The sequence below is a fragment of the Mus caroli genome, unplaced genomic scaffold, assembly GCF_978045245.1.
Source record: "Mus caroli unplaced genomic scaffold, Mus_caroli_1 scaffold_11, whole genome shotgun sequence".
NCBI lineage: Eukaryota > Metazoa > Chordata > Mammalia > Rodentia > Muridae > Mus > Mus caroli.
This window is the reverse complement of record NW_028227266.1, coordinates 68,962,528-68,986,399: the sequence shown is the minus strand read 5'-3', so window position 1 is coordinate 68,986,399 and position 23,872 is coordinate 68,962,528. Positions and strand designations below refer to the sequence as shown.

Below are 23,872 nucleotides of genomic sequence, written 5' to 3'. Positions count from 1 at the left end.
TCAGCCTTCAGACATGACCCAGGTGCACCACCCTTCCACATAGGCATGTCTCCGCAAGGACATTCTGCTTTCAAATTCTAGAGACATTTGGCAACTGACAGCATTCTGATACTTGTCAGAAAAGGGCCTGTCAAGACCCTGGGTCTCACTTTGATCAGAACTTTAAATGCCCACAGGATTATTCTTCTTGAAAAGGCAAGTTGCCAACCTCGGATCTCATTGGGGATTGAGGGGTATATGTATGGACTAGGAGGAAAACTTTCAAGTTTTCTACAAGAAGACAGCAAGAGGCGTGGTTCCTCTCAGGAGATAAACTAGTTTGGCTAGTTTGTTTCTTTTCTAAAAGGGGAGGGCTGGAGCTGACAAACTATAATAAGCGTCTCCTGGGTGTGCAGGAAAGGGTCTTTAGCCGTTTACAGATTTAAAATTAGGGACTGGAGAGACAGCTCAGTGGTTAAGAACACTGGTTTCTCTTCCGGAGGACTCAGGTTCAGATCCCAGCACCCACACGGTGGCTCATAATCATGAGTGGTGTAACTCCACTTCCAGGGTATGATGCCCTCCTCTGGCCTCTTCCGGCACTGCATGCACAAGAGTAGTGCCCAGACATACATCCAGGCAGACGCTCATACATAAATTTTAAAAAAAGTCCATTTATCAAATCATGGCCCATCTCTAAGAGACTCATTCTGTCAGCTGACTCCACCCTATTTACTTAGTTGTTAGGCACCCACTTTGACCACCTCAAAAACTAATATACAAGAGTTCACAGTCATTATCCATGGTACAGTGAGCTTAAGGTGACCTTGGGTTACACATGAGACTTGATCTCTAATCAGGGCTGAAGTGGCTCATTGAATAAAGGCACTTGCCAATTGCCAGTTAGCTGGTTGACTAGAGTTTAATCCTTGGGACCCACATGGAAGGAGGAGGGAACTGGCTCCTGCAAGTTGTTCTCTGACATCCCCATGTACACCATGGTTTACACAAATAAATAAAGCAAAGCAAACAATTAAAAACACTGCACGTGGTGTGGGGGGCAGGGGGGGAATAAGGCTCGCTAGATTTGATGCTGTCGGACTAAGTACGGGGTGACACACTGCCCTGTCTCTGAAGGTCCCACAGGATGAGTGAGAAGATGGACAGGACAGTAATTTTAAAAGATAAAGCCATACAAAGACATAAGAAAAAACTTGCTTACATAGGGATGTCCTACGTAGGGATGGACTGAAGGGGGCTGGCTGAGAAATTGCTACTTACTGCCAAACTTTAAAGACCAGACATCAGTGGTGAAATGGAATTCAGCAGAGAGAGTGAGACACTGGGTATAAGCAAAGTTCTCAGGAGTCCTAGACCCAGCATCCACCACTGTGGCTGGTCCCCCCACCCATAGGAAACTACCTATCGAGAGTGGGAGGAAACGCAGAATTGACAGGGTGTATGTTAAGCCCGCCTTTGTGGTGATAGGCAGGCCTGCTGGGACCTCAGCGCATGATCTTAGATGGGTTGCTTCTACAGGGATTCCTGGCGTAGGGCCGTGTTTAACGCCTCTTTGGGAATGGGTAAGTAGAACATTGTAAGGAAGAAAGTAAAGTGGAGATCAGAAGGAGGTGGAGTGGAGAGAATGCTGAGTAGTGGAGAGAAATGAGGAGACAAACTGTGTTAGCTAGTTCTATGTCAGTTTGGCACGGGCTCGAGTCATCTGAAAGGAGGGAACTCCAACTGAGAAACCGCCTTCATAAGACTGAGCCATAGGCAAGCCTGTAGATCATTTTCTTTATTAATGATGGATGGCTCAACTCATCGTGGGTGGGGGTCATCCCTGGACTGGTGGTTCCTGGGTTCTATAAGAAACCACACTCAGCAAGCCATGGAGAGCAAGCCAGTAAGCAGTACCCCTCTATGGCCTCTGCATCAGCTCCTGCCTCCAGGTTCCAAGCCTGCTTGAGTTCCTGTCCTGACTTCCTTCAATGACAGACTGCAATGTGGAAGTGTAAGCCAAATAAGCCTTTTCCTTCCCATCTTGTTTTCGGTCATGGTGTTTATCCTAGCAGTAGTAACCCTAACTAGGACACAAGCCTTTCCCTACTAAAGCTCCAAAACTGCTTAATGAAAGCTATACCCTTGGTCTTTGAGGGCCACGTATGCTTTCCATGCCCCAGACAGGGTCTCATGAATCCCAGGCCTGGTATGTTCAGGGTTAGGGTGGAATCCAGAACTTTGTACGTAATAGGCAACAGAGCTGCAGACCCAACTCAGGAGTCCTGTACGTTCGGCCAGGTTTCCCACTACCCTTTCACCATGCCTGTGAGCTACATGTCTAGGAATTATCGAGTAGCCATCTCCTCTGAGTCTTCTCAATCAAGAACCCAAAGTCATTAAGACCCGAGCTTAACTCCTAGCTCAGGAGATTCAGGTACTGCTCCCTGGACAGCAGTTTCCTCCTCTGTAAAATAGGGAAGATAATGTGACACAGAATTCATATGGACTGTATTGTTGCAAGCACATACAGTATGTAGTACTCAGTAAAAACCAACTGTATAACAGTGTTACCATGAGTAATGAAAATAAAGATTGGGGGGGAGGGAATGGGGTTTCACTATGTAGCTCTGGCTGTCCTGGAATTAGACACTGTAGACCAGGCTGGCCTTGAACACACAGAGATCCACATGCCTCTGCCTCCCAAGTACTGGGATTAAAAGCATGTGACACCACTGTTCAGTTGAAAATAACAATTAAAAAAAGTGGCATTTCTGAACAAAGAACTCTTGAAAAGATAAATAACATAAAGGGGCTTGGCACACAGTGGCTCTTCAGAGATCTAGAAACGTGTGTGTGTGTGTGTGTGTGTGTGTGTGTGTGTGTGTGTTCCATGTGTCTCAGCTCTTCTTGGTGGAGCCTTACTGTTACTGAGTATCAGGCCAGCTCCATACCAGCTGCCCCAGGATCGTGGAGTTGGGTACCAGGACAGGGCCCGGAACTCTGCTGACAGTGTGTCCTTGTGCTGGCTCTGGATAAAAGCAGCATTATCAAAGATCTCTCTCGTGGCAGCCTCCTTGGGCTCCGGCTACCAGCAGCATTCATCTGGCGACAATGGGGCGTGCACTTGCTGTGGGTAAGTTGCCTTCCACTTCAACTGATGGATCTGTGTGGGCTTTTGTTTGGCTTTCAGGGGCTGGGATTAATAAAGGCCCTTGTGCTTCTGCTGTGAGAGAGGGAGAGAGGGAGGGAAGAAGATGCAGAGGTCTAGGGCCCTGGAGTGTGATGAACACCTTAGGAAGGATTGATGGGTTTACTTTTAATCCACTGATAAAATGGCAATAGAGTGGGTTTGAACAGAGATCAGTTATATTGGTAAATGAAGGAATGAGAGATTCAGTTTCAAGCCATGGCCAAGGTATATGGAGGGTTCTAATTCTCAAAGCTCCCAGCATCTTATTTATGTTTACCTATGATATTTTTAAGTCTGTGTGTGTACGTGCTTGCACACACGTGTGCATGTGTGAGTACAAATATGTGTGTTTATGCCTGCTTTCATGTGGAAGACAGAGGACAACTTTGGGCGTTACCCTCAGGAATGGAGTTTAACTCCTTTGGGGTGGGGTCTCTCGATGGCCTTTAGCTCATCACTAGGCTAGACTGGCCAGCCAGCCCCGGGGACCCTCCAGTCTGCACCTTCTTAGTGCTGAGATTACAAGTGTGTGACACTATGCTGCATCTGACCAGGGTTCAGGGACATGACCTCAGGCCCTCATGCTTCGACACATTCATAGCTCCCACTGTGGTTCTGTTTATTACTTACAACTCTGAAGCACACATGGGCCAGAAGACCACGCCAAACTCTGCGTTCAACAGCCCACCTAATTAATTCTATGCGGCAATTAACCCACACATTAGATAGTCTGTACTTTGAGCTGCATGCTTAAGATCAGCATCCATTGTCAAAAAAAAAAAAAAAAGCCAAACAAACCAATGTCACTTACTTGACCTTCCACCATAAATAATTCATAAGAAAACACCAATGTATTGCTAACTTCAAGAAAAAACTATTTATAAATGATAAAATCCCTAAACACCGCAGCAACTTAATGACTACATAACTTACCGCTCCTTGGTACATTTCGATTTCTTTTTCTCCAAAATATGGCATTTGCTTGAATGGGTTGACAGAGATTAATACAGACCCTATATATGTCTGAATTTCAACCTGGTTAAGGTCCATTCATCTTGATAGAAACATGTTTTTCAAAGTCAATAAACAGATGTTCCCGAGCATGCAGTGAACTGCCAGAAGGGAAGCGAGCTCACACACTTTGTAAACACCACAAAGGAAGAAGTAGTTATTCAATCAGCTCAGGTCTTACTCCTCCCCGGGGACAGTAATGAGGCTCATTATCAAGCTGCTGCAAAAGGAATCATTATAAGCTAAAGCACATTCTTTTTAGTCTAGCACTGTAGAGGGCAAGGATCTAACAGACAGAGAATAGAACCTTGCACAGCACAACCTGGGCAGTTTGCACCCTTCTGAAATGAGATGCACTGGAATTTGTACCGCTGGGGAAGAAGATGCATGTTTTCGTCTCCATTTAACAAACAAGAGGAAGACTGGGCGGTGGAGGCACAGGCCTTTAATCCCAGCACTCTGCAGGCAGAAGCAGGATCTCTGAGTTTGAGGCCAGCCTGGTCTACAGAGTGAGTTCTAGGACAGTTCTAGGCTATGCAGAGAAATCCTGTTTTGAAAAACCAATACATACATACATACATACATACATACATAGGGACCTTGAAGCTTAGGGGAAAGGAGAAGAACCAATGTTTTACCATGAGTTCTAATTCTCAAAGTCTTATCTCTTTCATTTTTACCCATTCACACTCTTGCATAGCAAGCACTCATGCCCAATGGACTATCTCGCCAACCCAGCTTTAGATATCTTAATGCATCCAAGTGAGGGGAGTGTTATTATATTGCCCAATGCCTTTTTCGTTCAACAATCAACTATTTGTTGTTGTTGATTGTTTACAACACACCACGCATGTTTAGATGATGAGAATCCATCACTGAACAAAGAAAACAAAATAAAAACATTGTTCCCACGGAGGGAAAAAAAACCATTAAAAAAAAAAAAAAGCTCCACTCCCCCACCCCTGACACTGGATTTCTGTTGTTTTTCTTGTTTTTGAGGCACTGTCTCTTGCTGTCTGTTAGGCTGGTCTCCTCCATCTTTTGGATTCATGTGATGTTCCTGCTGTATCTTCCCAACTACTGGGATCTACAGGTGTGCACAACTACACCCCACTCAAAATTGATCAACTAATCATTGAATTAGAAATATCTTCATTTTTACAAAGAGATCATTAAGACTAAGTTTACTCACAAATAAACAGATTTAAGTAGAAAAAGATATAAAACTGTGAGAGTTCCTCCCAGGGAGCCATTTCTATAACTGGGAAATATAACAGGGAGCTGGCTCAAATGGCTTGGATTCCCTAACTCCTATAGGTTGTCATGTGTTGTTTAGCCCAGATGCTTCTCTGGGCCCCCCACTCGACTTCTGACATAAGCATGTTTATGTCAAGTGTCCTCTAAGGCCCCGTGTCCAAGAGTGGATTGGTGATATAAAGTGTAGCAAGGGAGAGAAGAACAGCCAGAGAGCCCAGGAGTAACGTCACCACACCATTGAGGCTAGCAAGCAGATAAATTGCTTTCCATAGAGGTCACTATTGATATAAAAGTGTCTTTCATGGGGAAGAGACCCCAGATACTTTAGCCAGGAGGAGGAAGCTTGATTGGGAACTCCAGCTGGCTACCTCACCTTCCTGTTACATTTTTGATAGATGCTGTGCACCCCGATTTGATGATGCCTCTCTGTCTGTTGCGATTTGTTCTTACTTGGATGCTTCACCCAGGAGACACTCTGCCCTGCCTGGAAGTCTCTCAAACAAGAACTCCACCTGATTGCTTTAATGAGGCTTCCCCAGCTGATTTCTGCTGCTGTTCTGAGCACTTGATGATGTCTATCTGTCTGTCTGCCTGTCTGTCTATCTATCTCTTTATCTATTATCTATCATCTATTTTGCATCTGCCTATTGATCTGTCTACCCATCCCCACCACCATTTTACTCTTACTTGCTTCATATTTAATAACTTCCTTCAAAACTGAAAGCCTAGCTACTGTAAATCTTTTTCCAGATTATACAGAACATCATACCTCTAAGCTGTGGTTAATGCATGGAGATAAACCAAGACCTCCTTAATTAACAACCTTGCTATGGAAATAAGTGAAATACTGAATGATTGGCAATCAGCACCCAGCTGTTAGTCCCTCAACTCACGTGTGTCATCTCACATTGACATCTCTGAAATTGTAATGCAGGTGACAATTTTGACCTTCGATGAGATGTGAAATTAGGAATATATAGACAGAATAAATGGGTGTGGCTATGTCATGTAATTTTCTCACACACACACATACACACACACACACACAGAGAGAGAGAGAGAGAGAGAGAGAGAGAGAGAGAGAATGCAGAATGACTGGACTGCCTTTTGACTTCATTTGTTACAGACCAAAAAATCCTTCCACGTTGGAAAATAAAGATGACTTAATAGTAGAGAAAAGGAGGTGATGAGGTTTTTTTAAAAATTGCTTAATTGTTTAAAAGATGAAAGATGTCTATGATACTGTCACCAACACTTCATAATTGGTGACAGAACTGAATGAACACAGACACATTATGTGGTAGACACACAGCAATCCCATGATTCTAGTTAGGCAAGCTCTCTCTAAGAAAAGAAAACTTAAAATCTGCTCAAAGACACAGGTCAGAAAGTGGCAGATCAACTTCCCCATCCAGGCAGGCTGGCTCCAGACTTCGTACTCTTGATCAAAAAGAAACAAGAGATGAGGAGTATAGTTTGGCTGGAGGAGCACTTCCCTAGCAACATTAAATCCTGGGTTCTGTCCCCAGTACCAACATGAACCAGGTACAGGGAACGTGCCTGGGATTTTAGGACTCAGGAGGCAGAGACAGAATCAGAAGTTCAAGGCTATCCTCAGCTACATAGGGAGCTGAGGGTCAGACTGAGCTAGAGACTTTATCAGCTGGGTGAGAATGCAGTGAGTGTGGTCTTTCTGTAGTTAGCAAGTACTGCCATTGCTATTGCTAGTTGACTTGTCAGAGAAGCAAATAAGAATACAGACAACCTCATTAAATTTAGACACCGAGGAAGCAATGAAAACATTTACATTATAGGTATTCCTAGAGTAATGTCTGGGATACATTTGTGCTAAAAGGTGGCATGCTTGGCCAAGATGGACATATAACTGAGTCTCCCTGTTTTACTTACCTACCAACCTTAAATTAGCAGAGCACGATTCACGCAGAGGATGGGGATGCTCTGTAGCCTCTTCTGACTTAGAACCAGGAGGCTTTGTCTACTCTAAAATCCATCTTAGAGGCTGGGGAGATGGCCTTGACATTAAGAGCATGGGCTGCTCTTCCAATGGACCTGGGTTCGATTCCCAACACCCACACTGCAGCTCACAACTGTCTGTAACTCCAGTTCCTGGGATCCAAGCCCCTCCTCAGGCATCAAGCATACATGCGGGTTCACACATGCAGAAAACGCCCATACATACAAATTAAAAACATAAATAAATAAGATAGAATCTATCTTAGTGGGGTCTTTTGTATTTTTAAGGATTTGGTAGGAATCTAATAATCAAACTGAAAGGAGAGGTTTGTCTTTCTTCTGGATTCTCTTGTTCAACGGCTATAACAAGTCCTAGGATAAAACCAATGTGAAGGCTGCAAGATGTCTCCTCTGAGAAAAAATAAACTAGGGAAGACATACATGATCCCTCCACAGATGTGCCTCTTCCCTTCAGAGGAAATACTGGACAAACTGGTCACTGTCACAGGAGTAACAAAGGGCTGCCCTGAGGATAGGGCCAAAGGCACCCTCCCCCCCTCCCACAAAGCTCTCAGCTGCCTAAGAAATAGAGCCCAGGTGAGTATGGGCAGAAAACGGAGCGTAAGTGTGTTCTTTTTTAGACTGTCCTGGGCCTAGAGCAGTGACCTAGGTAAGGATGAAGGGGACTCTCATTTCTCCCCCAATTGCCCAGCAGGGTCCCCAAGAACATCATTATTTGTTAGGACCAATGAAAAACAAGGTTTGGTTTGAAATGGTCAATGTGTCCTGATTGTACACTAAGTATCCACAAATTTACTGGCATCAGAACCAACAGGAAGTAAGTTATTCCAAGGAAACAAAGTCAGTTACTTGACTGTGTATCTAAACAATTTCACCTTTTCTATCTGGCCGCGTCTTTGGGAGACCTCAGCTAATACCCAGAGGGCTCAGGGCAGGGTGGGGACAGCGATCCCGGGAAGTCCCTTGGCACTGCCTCCCACAGCTGATACATAATTCAGGAGTATTCCTGGGGACACTGGCAGGGCCATTATCCCCACACTCGTAATCTTTCACAGTGAAGGTGTGGCTTAAGGATAATTTTCAAACTGCAGGTAAAGATGAAGCTATGATACCAAATAAAAGGAGGGCGGGGGAGGGGCATCTCATTTCCTAGACAACGAGAAGAACCAGGCAGATCTTTAACTGACTGGTTCCCAGATGTTTGCTCAGGCTTCTGTGAATGCTCACTAAACTGCAGCACAAATGACATGGGAAATAAAAAGAACAACACAGTGAATTTTTCATGAGGCTCAATTCAGGGCTGCTGGAGATGACTCAGTGGGTCCACACGCCTAATGATCGTGGTTTCATCCGGGTAACCCACGTAAAGGTGGCAGGAGAGAGTCAACTCCTGAAAGCTGTCCTCTGACTGCTGGGCCTTTGTGTTCCTCCCCCAACAATGAATTTAACAAATCAAGTGCAGTTCACTGGGTCTAAGGGGCTTTGGATTGAGACAATTTCCTTTTGATACACGTAGTTTAAAACCATCTTTTTTGTAATGTAGAGGGAATGCTTTTAAAAAAATGCACTTATTTCTTATTTTTAAAGATTTGCTTTTACTTATGTGTATGTGTGCTTGTGTGCACGTAGTAGGGTGTCTGTGAAGGCCAGAAGAGGGCATTAGATTCCCCAGAGCTGGAGTCAAAAGCAGCTGTGAGTGAGTCCCCTGATGTAGGTGCTGGAAACTCTGGTCCTCTTGAAGAGCAACAAACATTTCTAACTACCGAGCCATCTCTCCGGCCCACTGTTGAGTATTTTCTGCGACAGGTTTTCCTGTATCCCTGGCTGACCTAAAAGTTCCAGTGTAGCTGAGGATGCTGTTGAAGGGCTGATCTTTCTGACTCCATCTCTTGGGGATGCAGTACTTGGCTTTTGTGGTGGTAGGGATCGAACCCAGGGTTTCACGCATGCTAGGGCAGCGTAGCTGGGCTAGTCTCCCAACTGAGACACATGGCCAGTCCATGTTGTGTTGAATGTCAGGCAAAGCTAAGAGCATTCATTGTACTATTGAATGTGATGACAGCATGCAGCGATAAGCCAACCTTACTGCATATGTTACAGGAAAGTGAAGGAGGCAGGGCCATTGTCCAAAGCCATATATTTGGGGACAGTCTGAGCCAGAACTCAAGCTCTTGGCTCCAGTCACAAGACTAATGTCTCACCCAACGTGCTGTCCACTCCCTGTGACCTGTCTGCCTAGAGCCAAGCATCTCTCTGAATGACTAAGGACATACTGTCTCTGGCAATTGCTGCTCTGGCAGGACAGCCCGAGCTCCTCACTGAAGGATTAAAAATGCCAAGCACGTCTGAGAGTAGCCTTTGAGGAAAAGAAGTCTAGAGACAGTTGGAGCAGATGAGTGTGAAAAGCTTCACATGGGAATTCTCCTCAGCCAAGCGGCTGGACCGGACGGATGGACGGACAGACAACGGAGTGCTGCTGCAGCTCCTTTCTTTCTAAATTCCAGAACTTTTCTCCCTTACACACTCTAGAAAGTCATTGTAAGCAGGGTGGCAGCCGTCTCCATGAATGGATGGCAAACTCATCCTTCCTTCTTTGGGGATAAATAGTTCAAAATGCAGGCTTTATTGGTTGGACAATGTCAGCATGTTCTAAGTGGGTTTTGTTTCCTAATGGAGAACAAAGCAACTGCACTTGGCCTGCATGCATTAGTCACTGACTGCCCTTCATGCTGACTTGCAATACAAAGCAGTGCTGGTATTATGGGCAGGAGGTGATATATATATATATATATATATTTTTTTTCCTTAACAAAGAAGAAACAAAGAAAGAAATCGTCTTTTATTATAGGAATGCTATGCTATGGGTTATCTCTTAAGCAGTGATGGAGACTGTGATCACTATGCAGAGAGAAAGTGGGAGGCAGACACGGCAGCACATCATAAACACCCATCAGCATTGCCAGGCCTCCTCTGAGCCGAAAGTGACTCCCTCCCACCTGCCGAAAGAAAGCTCCTTTCTGTCGAGTGGGTAGAGATGTCTAAATCAGAAAGTCATTAGTGGTCAAGCAGCTCGCTTCCTTGGAGGAACACACCATTAGTCAGTTATTGACTCAAAGGCATTCACTGCCCTCACCCCCTGCCCTGTTGAGTCATTACAAAAATTTTGCTGTCTGAATTTAAAAAGGCTTGAGAGTCAACGGATTTTCAGTGAACATTTAATACGGCGCATCTCTTGCCAAGAACTGTGTGGGGCGGGGGGAGGCAAAAACTGCATGAGGAGGCTGATATACTATTGTTACCCAGCAAGAAAGCGCATATGTGCGAGTATAAGCTCGGGGGATAAAGCTATATGCTGAGAGGACCATGGGAACTCCCCCTGGCAGCAGGATTTCTGCTGCTGTTAGTGTCTTTCCCTCTGTGAAGTTGCACTGTATCAATCATGTTAAATGGTCATATACTGCTTTAAAAGGTTCTTGCAATTTTTTTCCCCTGTCTGCAGGAAGCTCCTGGAGTCTTCTAAGTAAACAGTCCAATGAGGAGCAAGCTGTCTGGGTTGAGGCTGGACTAACCTTAGGCAACTACAGCCATCATTATCTTTGCCTTCTCTTATTCAGCAAACCCACCTTTTTACTGGGTAGGGAAATGGCTCAGTGGGTACTATTGCTTGTTGTGAAAACAAGATGACCTGAGTTCAAGTCCCCAGTGTACACATTAAAGCCAGGCATGGCTGCACATGCCTATAACCCCAGCACTGGGGAGGGAGAGACGGGCGCATGTCACGAGCTCCCTGACTGACCAGCCTAGACAAATCAGTAAGCTTCAGGTTCAATGAGAGAGAGAGACACTGCCTGAAGAACCAAGATGGAGAGCAACAGAGGAAAGCACCCAATGTCTTCGACTGGCCTCCATTTGCACATGTGTGGGGGTATGTACTAACTAGCACACATATGTGCACATACAATACACAAAGCAAGCAGGCAAGAGGGAAAATCCACCTTTCTCAAACTTATAATCTTACATTTAAAATAGTTTCTAGAGCTGGGATGTACCTCAGCTGGTAGAAGCCAGGCAGTCTCAACCCACAATCTATACCCAGCTCTTCCCAATCCTATCTACGAGTCTTCATGTACCATGGGGTCACACACATAACATTTGTGGATGGTGCTAGATCGAGATGAAACAAACAGATGTCAGTTCCTGTGATTAGAGGAGAAATGGAAAGTACATACAATGGCTCCCATACAGTTACCTAAAGGGGAGCAGAGCAGGTAGGTGGTGCAAGGGTCCCAGGGAAACGTCAGCTTAAAAATGATGGTGGACAGGATCTGTCTCTAAACCGCAGGCCACTGCTAGTCAAGAGGATGGTGTTCACTCTAACTTAACAATAATGTAATATTGTGCCAGGCAGTGGTGGTGCACGCCTCTTATCCCAGCACTCAGGAGGCAGAGGCCAGCCTAGTCTACAGAGTGAGTTTCAGGTCAGCCAGGGCTACACAGAGAAACAAACAAACAAACAAACGTAATAGAGTGTGCATTATATTGCCGAATTGCCATGTGATATTTGAGCTAAGAAGGTCCTCACTCACAGACCCAAGGATGTCTAAAACCGCCTGTTCTGGGTCAGGCGGACCCCTGGCTCTGTCAGGGGCTTGGCAGACAGAGATCAGCAAGCAGCTAAGGGCATTAAAAGATTGTATCCTTGAGAATTGCTACAAAGTAAACCATTTCTAACCTTATTTTTGTTTATCATAAAGTGTAAAAATATCGACAACAGAACAAGAGGCCGGAAACTCAGTCACGAGAAGCTCATTCCTGGAGCACAAATTCAATCAGAAACTCCAGACTGACGCCTTAACTTCCCCAGTTGGTTTGGTGGAGGTCTGTAAGCTCCCCAGTTTGATGTTATCATTCTGTTACTATTTACTGTTGTTCTTAACTTGGAAATCCCACCCTAGGGGACGATCTGCTCCATGGTGTCTCTCTCAGTTGGAAACTCCAGTAGTCTGCCTCCGTGTGGTCTCCCCCAGTCCGTGTCTGCTGGACGCCACTAACTCTCAGATTGGTGATGTCGTCTTTGCTCCCTCACCCAGGCCGCTCAGTTGTCTGGTCTAACGATGCTTTGCTAATGATGCATCTGCTGCCTTTCTCGATCTGCCACGCGCTATTCAATTTTCTGCTTTTGCTTGTTACATGCTTTATAAACTAACTCATCCAAAGACCAAAAAGGGGGAAAATCAAAAAGAGCTACTGTAGACGATTCTCTGGCTAGACTGTACAGAAAAAGTATGTATGTCAAAATTAATCAGAGATTCTTAACTGGTTATACCACATAATCCAAGTATGGGAGGTAACAGTCATGTGAAATACCCTTATTTAATTATTTGATAGTGTCCACATACATCAAAACATCCCATCATATCCCCAAAATATTTCTAGGATCTAGAGAGATGGCTCGGTGGTTGAAAGCTTGCACTGCTCTTGCACAGGACCAGAGTTCTGACCCTCTTAGGCTCCTGTGTGCCCACTCATGGGCACCCATGTACACAGGCACACCATTACATAATTAGAAAATAAAAATAAAACAACTTGCTTGGGCATGATGGTGTAAGCTTTTAATCCAAGCACTCAGGAGGCAGAAGCAGGTCCAGCCTGGTCTACACAGCGAGTTCCAGGCCATCCAGGGATAAATAATGAGATCCTCAAAACCCAAACTGAAACCTTTAAAAATATGTGAACAACTCCTTCTTGTCCATTACAAATTTAAATAATGCTACTATAATGGTCAACAAACCTAGAAATATAGATTTAGCCTTACAAGTAGGGCTTTAGGGATTTAACTGCACAAATACTTGGAGAAAATTCCTTTTGTGATAAATTTAAAAACAAAAACAAAACAAAACTAACAGCATGGTACTATTGTAATGGTTTAAATGCCTTGAGATAACAAACACTGCAATCTGTGAGTTAAACTTAAACACACAAGTGATGGGTGGGCAGCCAGGGCAGCCTGCAAACGTATGGCTGCCTAGGATTTGGCTCTTCTAATAGTCAAGTAAACATTGTAAATAATAATAAAAAAAGAAGCCCCTAGTGAGAAAACTTCCCCAGGCATTCTGGGTGAAATCCAAATGCATGTTATATCATAAGGCACCCACGCCTCCCAGACACTGGGCCTTCGGGGGGTCACCGTAGCATCAGCATTAAGTACTATGGCGCTGATGTACAGATAACACAAACCTTTCATGGCTGTGCTGTGACTAATTTAAGTGACAATTTCACTAATGTACTGATGTCCCAAAGAAAAGTCCTGACTGCTGGCTGAACACCCCCGCCTACCACAGTTCTTTTTCATCGTGAAGTCAACACACGTTTCCGTGAGGTTTGCTTTCTGGGTTTTTAAAGCCCTATTATAAAACACCATCTGGCAGATTAACAGGGAAACACACCAGGCATTTTCAATAGCCAATCATGCCTTCTCATGTTTCCTTCAGTAAATATAAAGTAAATATTAACTGGGGAGGTAGCTTTTCTGCTCGTGAGGTGATCTTTTCAAACCCTCTAAGTCTCTAGCATGTCATCAGGACAACACCCACGGAGCAGAGAAGGACTCTGTCCAGGATAGGCAGAGGTCTTAGCCCCTTAGAATGTAGACTCTTATAACTGAAAGGAACACTGTGGTGGAACTGCACTTTGACTCCGTGAAATGCCAGGAAAACATCTGAGTCTTGCCCTTGGAAGCCCAGCCCTTATTGTGAAAGCGAAGAACCATGGTACTGTGGAACAGTCTTATCCCAGAGGTGTGCAAAGGACACGATAAAGGATACAAAAATATAGTCGTCCATGTATCTCTTCTTCAGGTTCTCTACAATGGAGCTCTCTGTGATCTTGGACAGTAGAACCATGTCGTCCACACCACTGTGCTTGACATTGTGGCTCTGCCAATGGTACCGGTAGGCGCCTTTGCTGCCCTGGAGACAAGAACACAAAATAGGTTACGATAGCTCATATTCTCCTGGAGTTTTCTAACACACACGTACATATATATGTATATAGTCTAATATACATATTTTCCAAAATAAAATGCATTAAAGCACAGCAAAGATTTTGCGTTTCAACCTTGCTACCTACAGATGAGTGGGGAAGTGTCACCATGGTCCAGTGTACTGCTGAAACAATATTTTCTTGTTGATTCGTTAACTTCAGACAGAGTCTTATGCAGCCCAAGATAGTGTGAACTCAGTTTGGAGCCAAGGATGACTTTGGCTTGTGATCTTCTTGTCTAATCTTAAAGTTGTTGAGATTATAGGCATGCACCAACATACCTGGTTTGGGCATGTGACAGGGATCAACTCTTATGCATACTACACAAGCAGTCTGTTTATCAACTGAGCCACATCCCTATGTCTCTTTTCTCATTTGTAAGATAAGAGAATTGAGATTCACTTCAAAGAGTGGCCATGAGAATTACATGAAGCAGCACAGACTCACAAAACACTGAAGAGATTGGGGATACAGTGCCCAACACGGAGGACCATCTACAGTGTCCAACACGGAGGACCATCTACAGTGCCCAACACGGAGGACCACCTACAGTGTCCAATACGGAGGACCACCTACAGTGCCCAACATGGAGGACCACCTACAGTGCCCAACATGGAGGACTGACTCTTAAAACTATCTGAAATCTGTTTCTTTAATTTGACAGTGAAATAAAAAATCAAACAGAAACTTGACATTGCAAAGCGTAGACTTGAACCCAGAAGCAATGAGTATGTGCGTTGCCTATAGTTAGGTCACACTGCGACCTTTTCAGGTCATCTGAGTTACTTTTCCTTCAGAAACTTCTTGATGGCCCCTCGGACTGGCCATCCACATTTTTTTTTTCAGGATGCGCCAAACTAGATGTCTGTCACCACTACACCAGCCAGGAAGCTTACAGGAGAGCTGGTGCAGGGTTGCAGAACATGATGTATCTGGTGGGACTCCTCTCATCCTTGGCTCATTCCTTGAACCAGCGAGGCCTTGGCCCTGGTCTGCACTGCAGCTATTTAGCTCTGCAGTAGGAGAGGCCTCTGAAGGCTCTGGACTGCAGGGCCTCCTCTCAGGTGGCATTTCTATAGCGGGATGCCCATGCATTCAGCATGTCTTGGGGTTGATGGGAGGAAACACCTAAAGTGGCTGCATTTGGGGGGGCTCCCATCCATTGAAGGACACCCAGCAGCGATGGATAGTGATTCTCATATCACTGACAGTTAACACACAGACACATATGAAGTTGAGCGTTGTGGTCCATTCCTGTCACCACAGCACCCAAGAGGCTGAGGAAGGAGGTCTGTAAGGTCCAGAAATGTCTGTGGTGTATAGCACAACTGTCTCAAATAATAAATAAATTATATATATATATGTATATATATATATATATATACACACACAAATATATACATATATATATATACATATAACAAAATAAACATACAAAATGTATGAGGGCATGGTGCATTTTACCCTATGACATGCTAAAGTGATGGCCTTTGAAGTAGATCTCAAATATTTGAATTTTCCAGAGAAATTAGAAGAAAGGCACTTGTTTTTATGTATGCTCATCAGGGCAAAACCCCGGCAAACAGAAAAAGAAAAGGAAAGAAACTTAAATACATGTGTAATCCTGACAGCAGACAAGATTCTAGAGTATTGTCATTTGCTGTCAACACTTCAAGTGTCTTCACGGAGGTACCACGTGTAACAGACCAAGCATGGCTCAGCCCTGTCCCCACTGTGTCAGCTCTTGATTTGAAGGAGTTTCAACAAAGCAGAGGAAAGTTATGGACAAGGGTATCCAGAAAGACCAGCTGAAATTAGACAGTGAAATTAGCATGAGACAGAAAGAAACAAGAGCGAAGCCACATTAACTTCCTCAACAGGGAAAATATATGAAGTTGCTTTGTGCTGTCTGAGGAGGACACAGATGCCTTGCTAAAAGTGAAGCCCAAGAGGTTCAAAGGGAAAAAGCAATCCTCAAAACTCAGCCAAGAGGAAAGCCACCACCAAGAAAAGCACACCACACGCCAGGGCTTCAAGCTGTTGAGAAAGGTTCTAGAAGGCTTACCACCCATGCTGTCTAGTGGAGGGAAACTGTCCATAGGATATATTTGGCTTTCCCAGAACCACACACAACATCAATTCTGCAAAATTACCTCAGACGTCACCACTCCCCCTTCCTCTGTGGCAAGCACAGAGAGACAGAGAGAGGAAAGGCACTGCCCACAGCTTGACTGCCCACAGCTTGACTCACAGGGCTCCCATCGTAAGCCCGGGGCTTACTTCCAACACACACACAGCCAAAAAATGATATTTATTTTCCTTTTGAAAAAATGTAAACACAAATGAGGAAAACAGAAATCCATGATAAGTGGCTAATGTCTACAAGGGACAAGGGACAGGGGAGACTGGTGCCATAGAATGCACAAGGCTGTGAATCTCCATGTCATGCGGGCAGTCACGGGGTCCACTGGCTCCTTTCTACCTCACAGTCCTGCCTGCTGTCTCAGAGTCTGATTTCTCTGCCTGAGGTCAAAATCAATGCTCCCTGCTGAGGCTATACTGTGTGTCTGTCTTTGTCACAGATATTAATATTAACAATTGTCACCTGGCCTCAAATTCACTATGTAGCTAAGGGTGACCTTGAACTTCTGACCCTCCTGTCTCTACCTCCTGGAATTGTAGGCCTGAGCCACCATGCCCGGCTGCTGTGGTGCTGGGGATGGAACCCAGAGCTCCCTGCATGCCAGGCAAGCACGCCACCAACCGAGCTACAAGCCCCTGTAACTCATGTCCTCCTTACACACTTCCCAGACTTCTCTCTGGAACATAAACCCCGAGATACGACCGAGTGGTTGCTGCAAGCAAACCAAGCTGAGAGTGTTTGTCGCACGATTTTGTTTCGTTGTGTTTTACTTTGCAGTGGTACTAAAGTGATGCATATTCAGAACAAAATTATTCTCCCAACTCTGATCTTCTCCTAGCCTTGCTAGTAAAAGGCAAATAGCCACAGCTCCAAACACGCTTGCCCTCAGAAGGGTAAATGTTCTGCCTCACTTCTTCCCCCATGGCCCAGCAGAGCAACGCTATGTGCCGGAGCCAAGGTGTGGTCAAGCTTTTCGATTTACGAGAATTTTCAGCTTTTGACCTGTCGCACTATCACACCGTCCTGGACTGGCTTCTGCTTCACTTGCAGTGACCAGTCCCTTCATCACTCCCAACAGCCTCACAAGAGAGGGGCTCACATGCCACACCGCTACACCACCTCCAGGAAGGAAGCCGCAAAGACAAGTGAAGCAGTTCTCTTTTCAGGCTCGCCCAAAGGTGGCTCCTTCCCACTGCCTTCCCAGTAACGCACAGTGCTTTACTCCTGACTGCCAAGACTCAAATGGCAACAGAACACAGATGGTATCTGGGTGGAATTCCTCATTAAAAAGACAATCACCAGGGCTCAGAGAGCGGTCAGCAGTTAGGAGCACTGGCTGTTCTTGAGGATTCCCAGCACCTGCAGGGCTCACAAGTCTGGAACTCCAGTTCCAGGAGATCTGGCGCCCTCCTCTGGTCTCCACAGGCATAGGCACACATTTTGTAGATATATATATATATACATGCAGACAAAAGATTGGTGCACATAAAATACAATTTAAAAATCTTTTCTGAAGAAGACACACTATCTTCACTATTGACTACTTTTCAGCATCAGAGACTGAAACACTGAATTGCTTTTAATCGAACAACTTTTCTATATCTAATTGGCCATGAATCTGTGTATGTAGGCATGATCGTGTGTGTGTGTGTGTGTGTGTGTGTGTGTGTGTGTGCGCGCGCGCATGTGTGCGCGTGTACACATGTAATTATTTCCATTTCTATTTTCCCTACAATCCAGGCAACGATGGCTGCATGTATGAACTTCTTCACAGTCATTCCCAACAATGTGAATTATCTTGTAAAATTATGAGGTGTCTTCTCAGCTTCCTTTTCCTTTCCTTCCCAATCCACCACAAAAAGACAACAATTGGGCACATAGATGAGACAGAAAACACGTTCCCAGGAGAGGAAATGTCCCAAGAATGACTAGAACACAATATCACTGATGTCTGAAGAACCCAGCAAGGGACCTGCTCCTTTGTATGCTAACCGCAAAAATTAATTTATAAGAATGAAATTTTTAATATAAAAACTTAAAAAAGCAGATAGGATGAAGGTAGAGAAAACAGAGAGAGACCTGGAGGACCGGAACCCTGGATTGAAGGAGGCTGCCCCAGCCAGACAGGAGGAGGTGATCGGAAGCCAGCAGGCAAAGCCAGGGCTGAGCAGGGAAGACGCAGAAGCAGTCACGTGCCGGATGACGGCTGGACCTCAGGGCTCTCAGCCAACCATCCAGTAGGGTTTAAAGGTATGTAAGGCATTGTATAGGAGGCGACTCAGATGAATGGCAAAGACCGCTGGAATCAGGGGCTGCTTGTCATCACACACATACACACACACACACAACACACACACACAAATTTATGGCCCTCTAAAGAGAGCCAGCAGGCTGACAGTTGCCCTAAGGACACCAACCACTGGTTCGGAAGTGTGAGGATGTGCCACAGTTCCAGGGAAATCCCCGTGGCCATATGGTCACGCTTCCCCTTTTTGCTTTCCGCCTACTCCTGGCTGGATGGCAACAGCCTGGCAAACCTAGGTGGGATGCAGGGGCAAACCTTCCCCATGGCCTCACCCCTCCTATGCTCTAAGAGCCCTTTCTCCTCCGCTTCCTTCTGGCGTATCTCCTTTTGTCTCTGTCTCCCTAAAACAGTCAGTCTTTAAACAAAAAAGGACACAGAGTAGGGAGAGGGAGGGGTTGGATGTAGCACTGAGAACTGAAATAACTGGTAGCCCCGAAAATATCAGCAGCTATGGGGGATTCTCCTGTCAGATGGGCCTCAAGTAGAAACGTGGACCCACGTTGGTTTCTAATGATCATTCAGTGTGAGGAAAACCTGTTAATTCATATGAAGGTTCTGGAAAATAGGGTCTGTCCAGACCCATCTGAAAGCCTCGTTTAGGAGGGTAGATGTACGCAGACATTGGGTCCCTCCTCAGGAGAAGGGAAAGGCTACAGGGCAGGAGCTTCAACAGCTGTGCCCCCCACCCCGTGTGTGTGTGTGTGCATGTGTGCGTGTGCTCGTGTTTACCAGGGTGGGGACCAGGAGAGCAAAAGTGAGTCAGAAGGCACACAGAGGCGGCATTATCCTCTCTGGTGTCCCACACACCCTGGGGCGGACCTGGCCTCATGGATCTGCAAATGCTGGCTTACCCACTTCATCCAGGGGAGGAGTCCTTCACCTCACCGGCAATGCCCTTCAGAGGCCAAGAAAAGGGATGCTGTTAAATGTATCTGGAAACACAACAGGCCCAGTGTCGGGAGAGATGGGAGACTGAAAATACACTTACAGACTCCCAAAAGATATTTTAGGGAGCAATCTAAAAATAGGTATCAGAATTCCTAAAACTAGTCAAATAAAGCAAAAGAAAACAAAACAAAACCTCATATCCTATTTGATCTGGCAATCTTATTTTTGATGAATTTAAGATACATATCTGCAAGCCAGGAATAGTGGGGCGAGCCTTTAATCTCCACACTTGGGAAGCAGAGGCAGGTGGATCTCTGTGAGTTCAAGGCGAGCCTGGTCTATAAAGCAAATTCCAAGAGAGCCAGGACTGCACAGAAAAACCCGTTTTGAAACCCACACCCACCCTCCCACCCCCCACTTTCCACACACATGGGGCTGGAGAGATGGCTCAACGGCGAGGCACAATTGCTGCTCTAGCAGAGGACCTGAGTTTGGTTCCCAGCACCCACATAGCTGCTCATAACAAATCTACAACTGTAGCTCCAGGGAATCTGGTGCCCTCTTCTGTCTCCAATGGCACCAAACCCTTATGCAGCACACTTACATACATGCAGCCAAAACACTTATACACATAAAATAAAAATAAACTTATTTTTAAAAGCACTATTTTTGGGGGCTGAAGAGATGGCTCAGTGGTTAAGAGCGCTGGCTGCTCTTCCAGAGGTCTTGTGTTTAATTCCTCGCAATCATACGGTGGCTCACAACCATCTATGCTGAGATCTGACGCCCTCTTCTAGTATGTCTGAAGCTACAGTGTATTCATATACATTTTTTTAAAAAAAAGCATTATTTTGGTGATTCCTTTAATGCCACATATGGAGAAATAGCTTTTAAAAAAATTTAAAAATAAGAAATAACTGTCCATACAAAGGTTTAGAAAGATACATGAACACTGAGGAGAGCATTTGCCAAGGTATACGAGGACCTGCATTTGGCTTCCCAGAACCCATGTAAAAGTTGTGCACAGTAGCACACATATGTCAGCAATCCCAGAATTCCTATGGAAAAAAAGGAATCTGAGACAGGAGAATTTCCAAAAGTCGTGGGCCAGCTAGGCTGATGTTATGCTAAGAAGAATGAAGAAGAATGACATCAGAGACACGGTCTCACACGAGGAGGAAGACGCCTGAAATTGTCTTCTGACCGACCTACACACACACACACACCATACACCCATACACACACACACCTATACACATATACACACATACCTATACAACCACACACACACACACATACCATACACCCATACACACACACCTATACACATATACACACATACCTATACAACCACACACACACACACACACACAGTATTGTGCACATCCATCTTGTCTGCTGCAGGGTCCACACACAAACTTGCTGTAGTCCTCTATTGGGTCAATCCCACCTGTTTCTGACAGTTGTGGGGAGAGCTGGCAGCTTATACTCAATGTCCCAGAAGTCTTTTCCTTTCTGTGGAGTCTCAAATGGGAAGCAACACTCCCCTTAGTTGTAAGTGGGAGTTCTGTTCATCTCTCGATTCTCTGCACTTTCCTTCAGGAATTGCCAGCCTGGCTCTGACCCATTTCTCTCTCAACCTCTATAAAAGGGAGGCTAGCTCCTGCCCCTCTGGTCCTCATCAAAAGTCTCATTTGCCCTCTTTGCCCCTTATCTAGAACAGGCTTAAACAACTTATCTAGAACAGTCTTAAACAACCCCACATATCCTGGGTGCCGAGGACCTCAAGTTCCCATAATGTAGCTCAGGAAACCTGGGTTCCCTGAAGACCCTCACCCAGGGTGTAAGTCCCAAGCTGAGAGGTTGTGGCTGGGGATTTCCTTAGGAGTGGGACAGGAAATCAGGGGACAGTCTATCCTTTCAAAGCTAGCCTAGACCCTGGAAGCTGTGCTTCACACAGCAGCCACCTTGTATCTCAGGAGCAAATCCCAGCAAGGTTTTCTCAGCTTGCTTCTGTCCTCTTCTAATTGCTTTCTCCTAGTTCTGGGCTTCATGCATGGATAATCTCTCTCTCTCTCTCTCTCTCTCTCTCTCTCTCTGTGTGTGTGTGTGTGTGTGTGTGTGTGTGTGTGTGTGTGTGTGAGAGAGAGAGAGAGAGAGAGAGAGAGAGAGAGAGAGAGAGAGAGAGAGAGACTGTGTGTCTTGGAATCACTGAGTCACACCGTTCCCTGTTTGGATGTAATATTCTCTGGCAAGCTCCTTCTTACTCTACCTCCTACGCCTACTGCCTGTAAACTCCTGCCCCATCAGCCCAGGTTGCCCCTCTCTGGGAACCCCACCCCATGCGACACCAGCATGGTGCCTGGCTACCAGAAGTATACTCCATTCATCATCTATCCAAGCCCTAGAACAATGACCAATGCATTTGTGGGTGCTTCACACAGACTTGTTGAATGAATGATATAGAATATAATTATTATTATAGGGTAGCTAAATGTCATTCTATTTTAATATCTAATATATAACTTGTTTAATTCTAATGATCTCATCAGGTAGGGAATTGGCATGCAGAAAGGTTAAGTTGCTCAGCAACACACACACACACACACACACACACACAGAGAGTGCTTTAAACCCAGGCCTTTTGCAGCCAGGGGTTCATACTTAAACACTGGGTTCTGCCTCTCCTATCAAAGTGTGTGGCACCACAACCATGATCTTCCAGCCACTGCCTCACTGGCTGTAAACTGTGTTCTTCGTTAGTATAAAAATGCCATGAAATATTTCTTCTCAGGGAGAGACATGTACAATAAAGTATCGGTGCAAAGCCTCAAATGCAGAACTCACAGAACAGCCTCATTCAGCATGGCCTCCCACCAGACCAAGCTTCAGTCTCCAGAGGACATCTGTCCCCTGAGGTGTCCCCTGCAGCTGGGATGCAGGTCAGTGTTTGACACATATGTGTCGAGTGATGACCAGTGAAACTGTATGCGTTGTTTCACACCAGTCATCCCAGTACTCAGGAGGCTGGGGCAGGAAGATCACTGCAAGTTTGAGGCCAACCTGGGCCACATTGTGAGACCCGTCTCTTCGGCATATCTCAGGACATCTTAGCAACACAATTACCATGCTGTGGCAGCTACTAGAAGGATGGAGGGGGATTCTGAGCCCAGAGGTTTCACTGAGAGGTTTCCAAAGTTGACCTACCTGTCTCCAACCTCAGGAAGTCAACACAGAAGAAGCATCCCCCTTACAGATATCCCTTCTCTCTGGCTTTTTGAAGCACGTAGCCAAGGCTGGCCTCAAATCTGCTAGACTGCCAAGGCTGCCCTTGAACTCCTAATCTTCTTGATAGGTATGTACCACTACACCCAACGTGGCCATTCTTCTTAACTCTACGCTCCAACTAAGGGTAATAGTAAAGGGTCAGACTTTAGTTGGGGAAAGGACATTTCCAGCTACAGATCAATGTGAACCGAGTGGCTGTATTCCACTCACATGGTAAACATGTGTTCAACCCCCACCTCTATCTTAAATCAAACTAGTGATGGACCAGTGGCAGGCTCTGTCTCCTTAGCTGAGGCACATTAAGCCTTTAAGAAAGTACCCCACCGGTCCTGCGTTCAAGTACAAAGGTCTCACATGAGTCAGGTGGGTGGAGCGTGGCTGGACCAATCAGCAGGCTTGAACACACACACTTGCATACATTTTGGGCATGGCCAGATCCACAAGTTTATTCTTCGCCAAGAATAAACTCTACACATATTCCAATGTGACTTGGGTGGGGCACCTCCTTGACAAGGCTGTCACTAACAAGAGTCACAAAGCAAAGTCCACTTCATCCTATGTCCTAATCCTTGGTTAGAAATGGGTCATCATTGAGGCTAGCACAGCTATGTAGGAAGTTTCTCTAATTGACTGACAAGACCAAAGTCCTCAGGCAGGCAAGCTGACTGGGAAGACCAGCTCCCACGGCTCTTGTTCACGCCACTGATGGAAACAGAAACAAACCAAACGGTAATTGAGTGATTGCTAGATGATCTCTGGACCCCAGCAGTTC

General features: G+C 45.4%; 1 protein-coding gene across 1 annotated transcript in view; it reads right to left on the bottom strand.

The window, feature by feature from the left end:
- Nucleotides 1–23,872, bottom strand: part of Myo1e (myosin IE) — a 196,746-nt gene that overhangs the window by 102,071 nt on the left and 70,803 nt on the right. The window contains exons 2-3 of the mRNA XM_021171412.3: nucleotides 14,260–14,403; nucleotides 4,106–4,195 (exon numbers count right to left, since the gene is read on the bottom strand). Of these exons, the coding sequence (XP_021027071.1) occupies nucleotides 4,106–4,195; nucleotides 14,260–14,403 (234 nt within the window). The remainder of the gene's footprint in view (nucleotides 1–4,105; nucleotides 4,196–14,259; nucleotides 14,404–23,872) is intronic.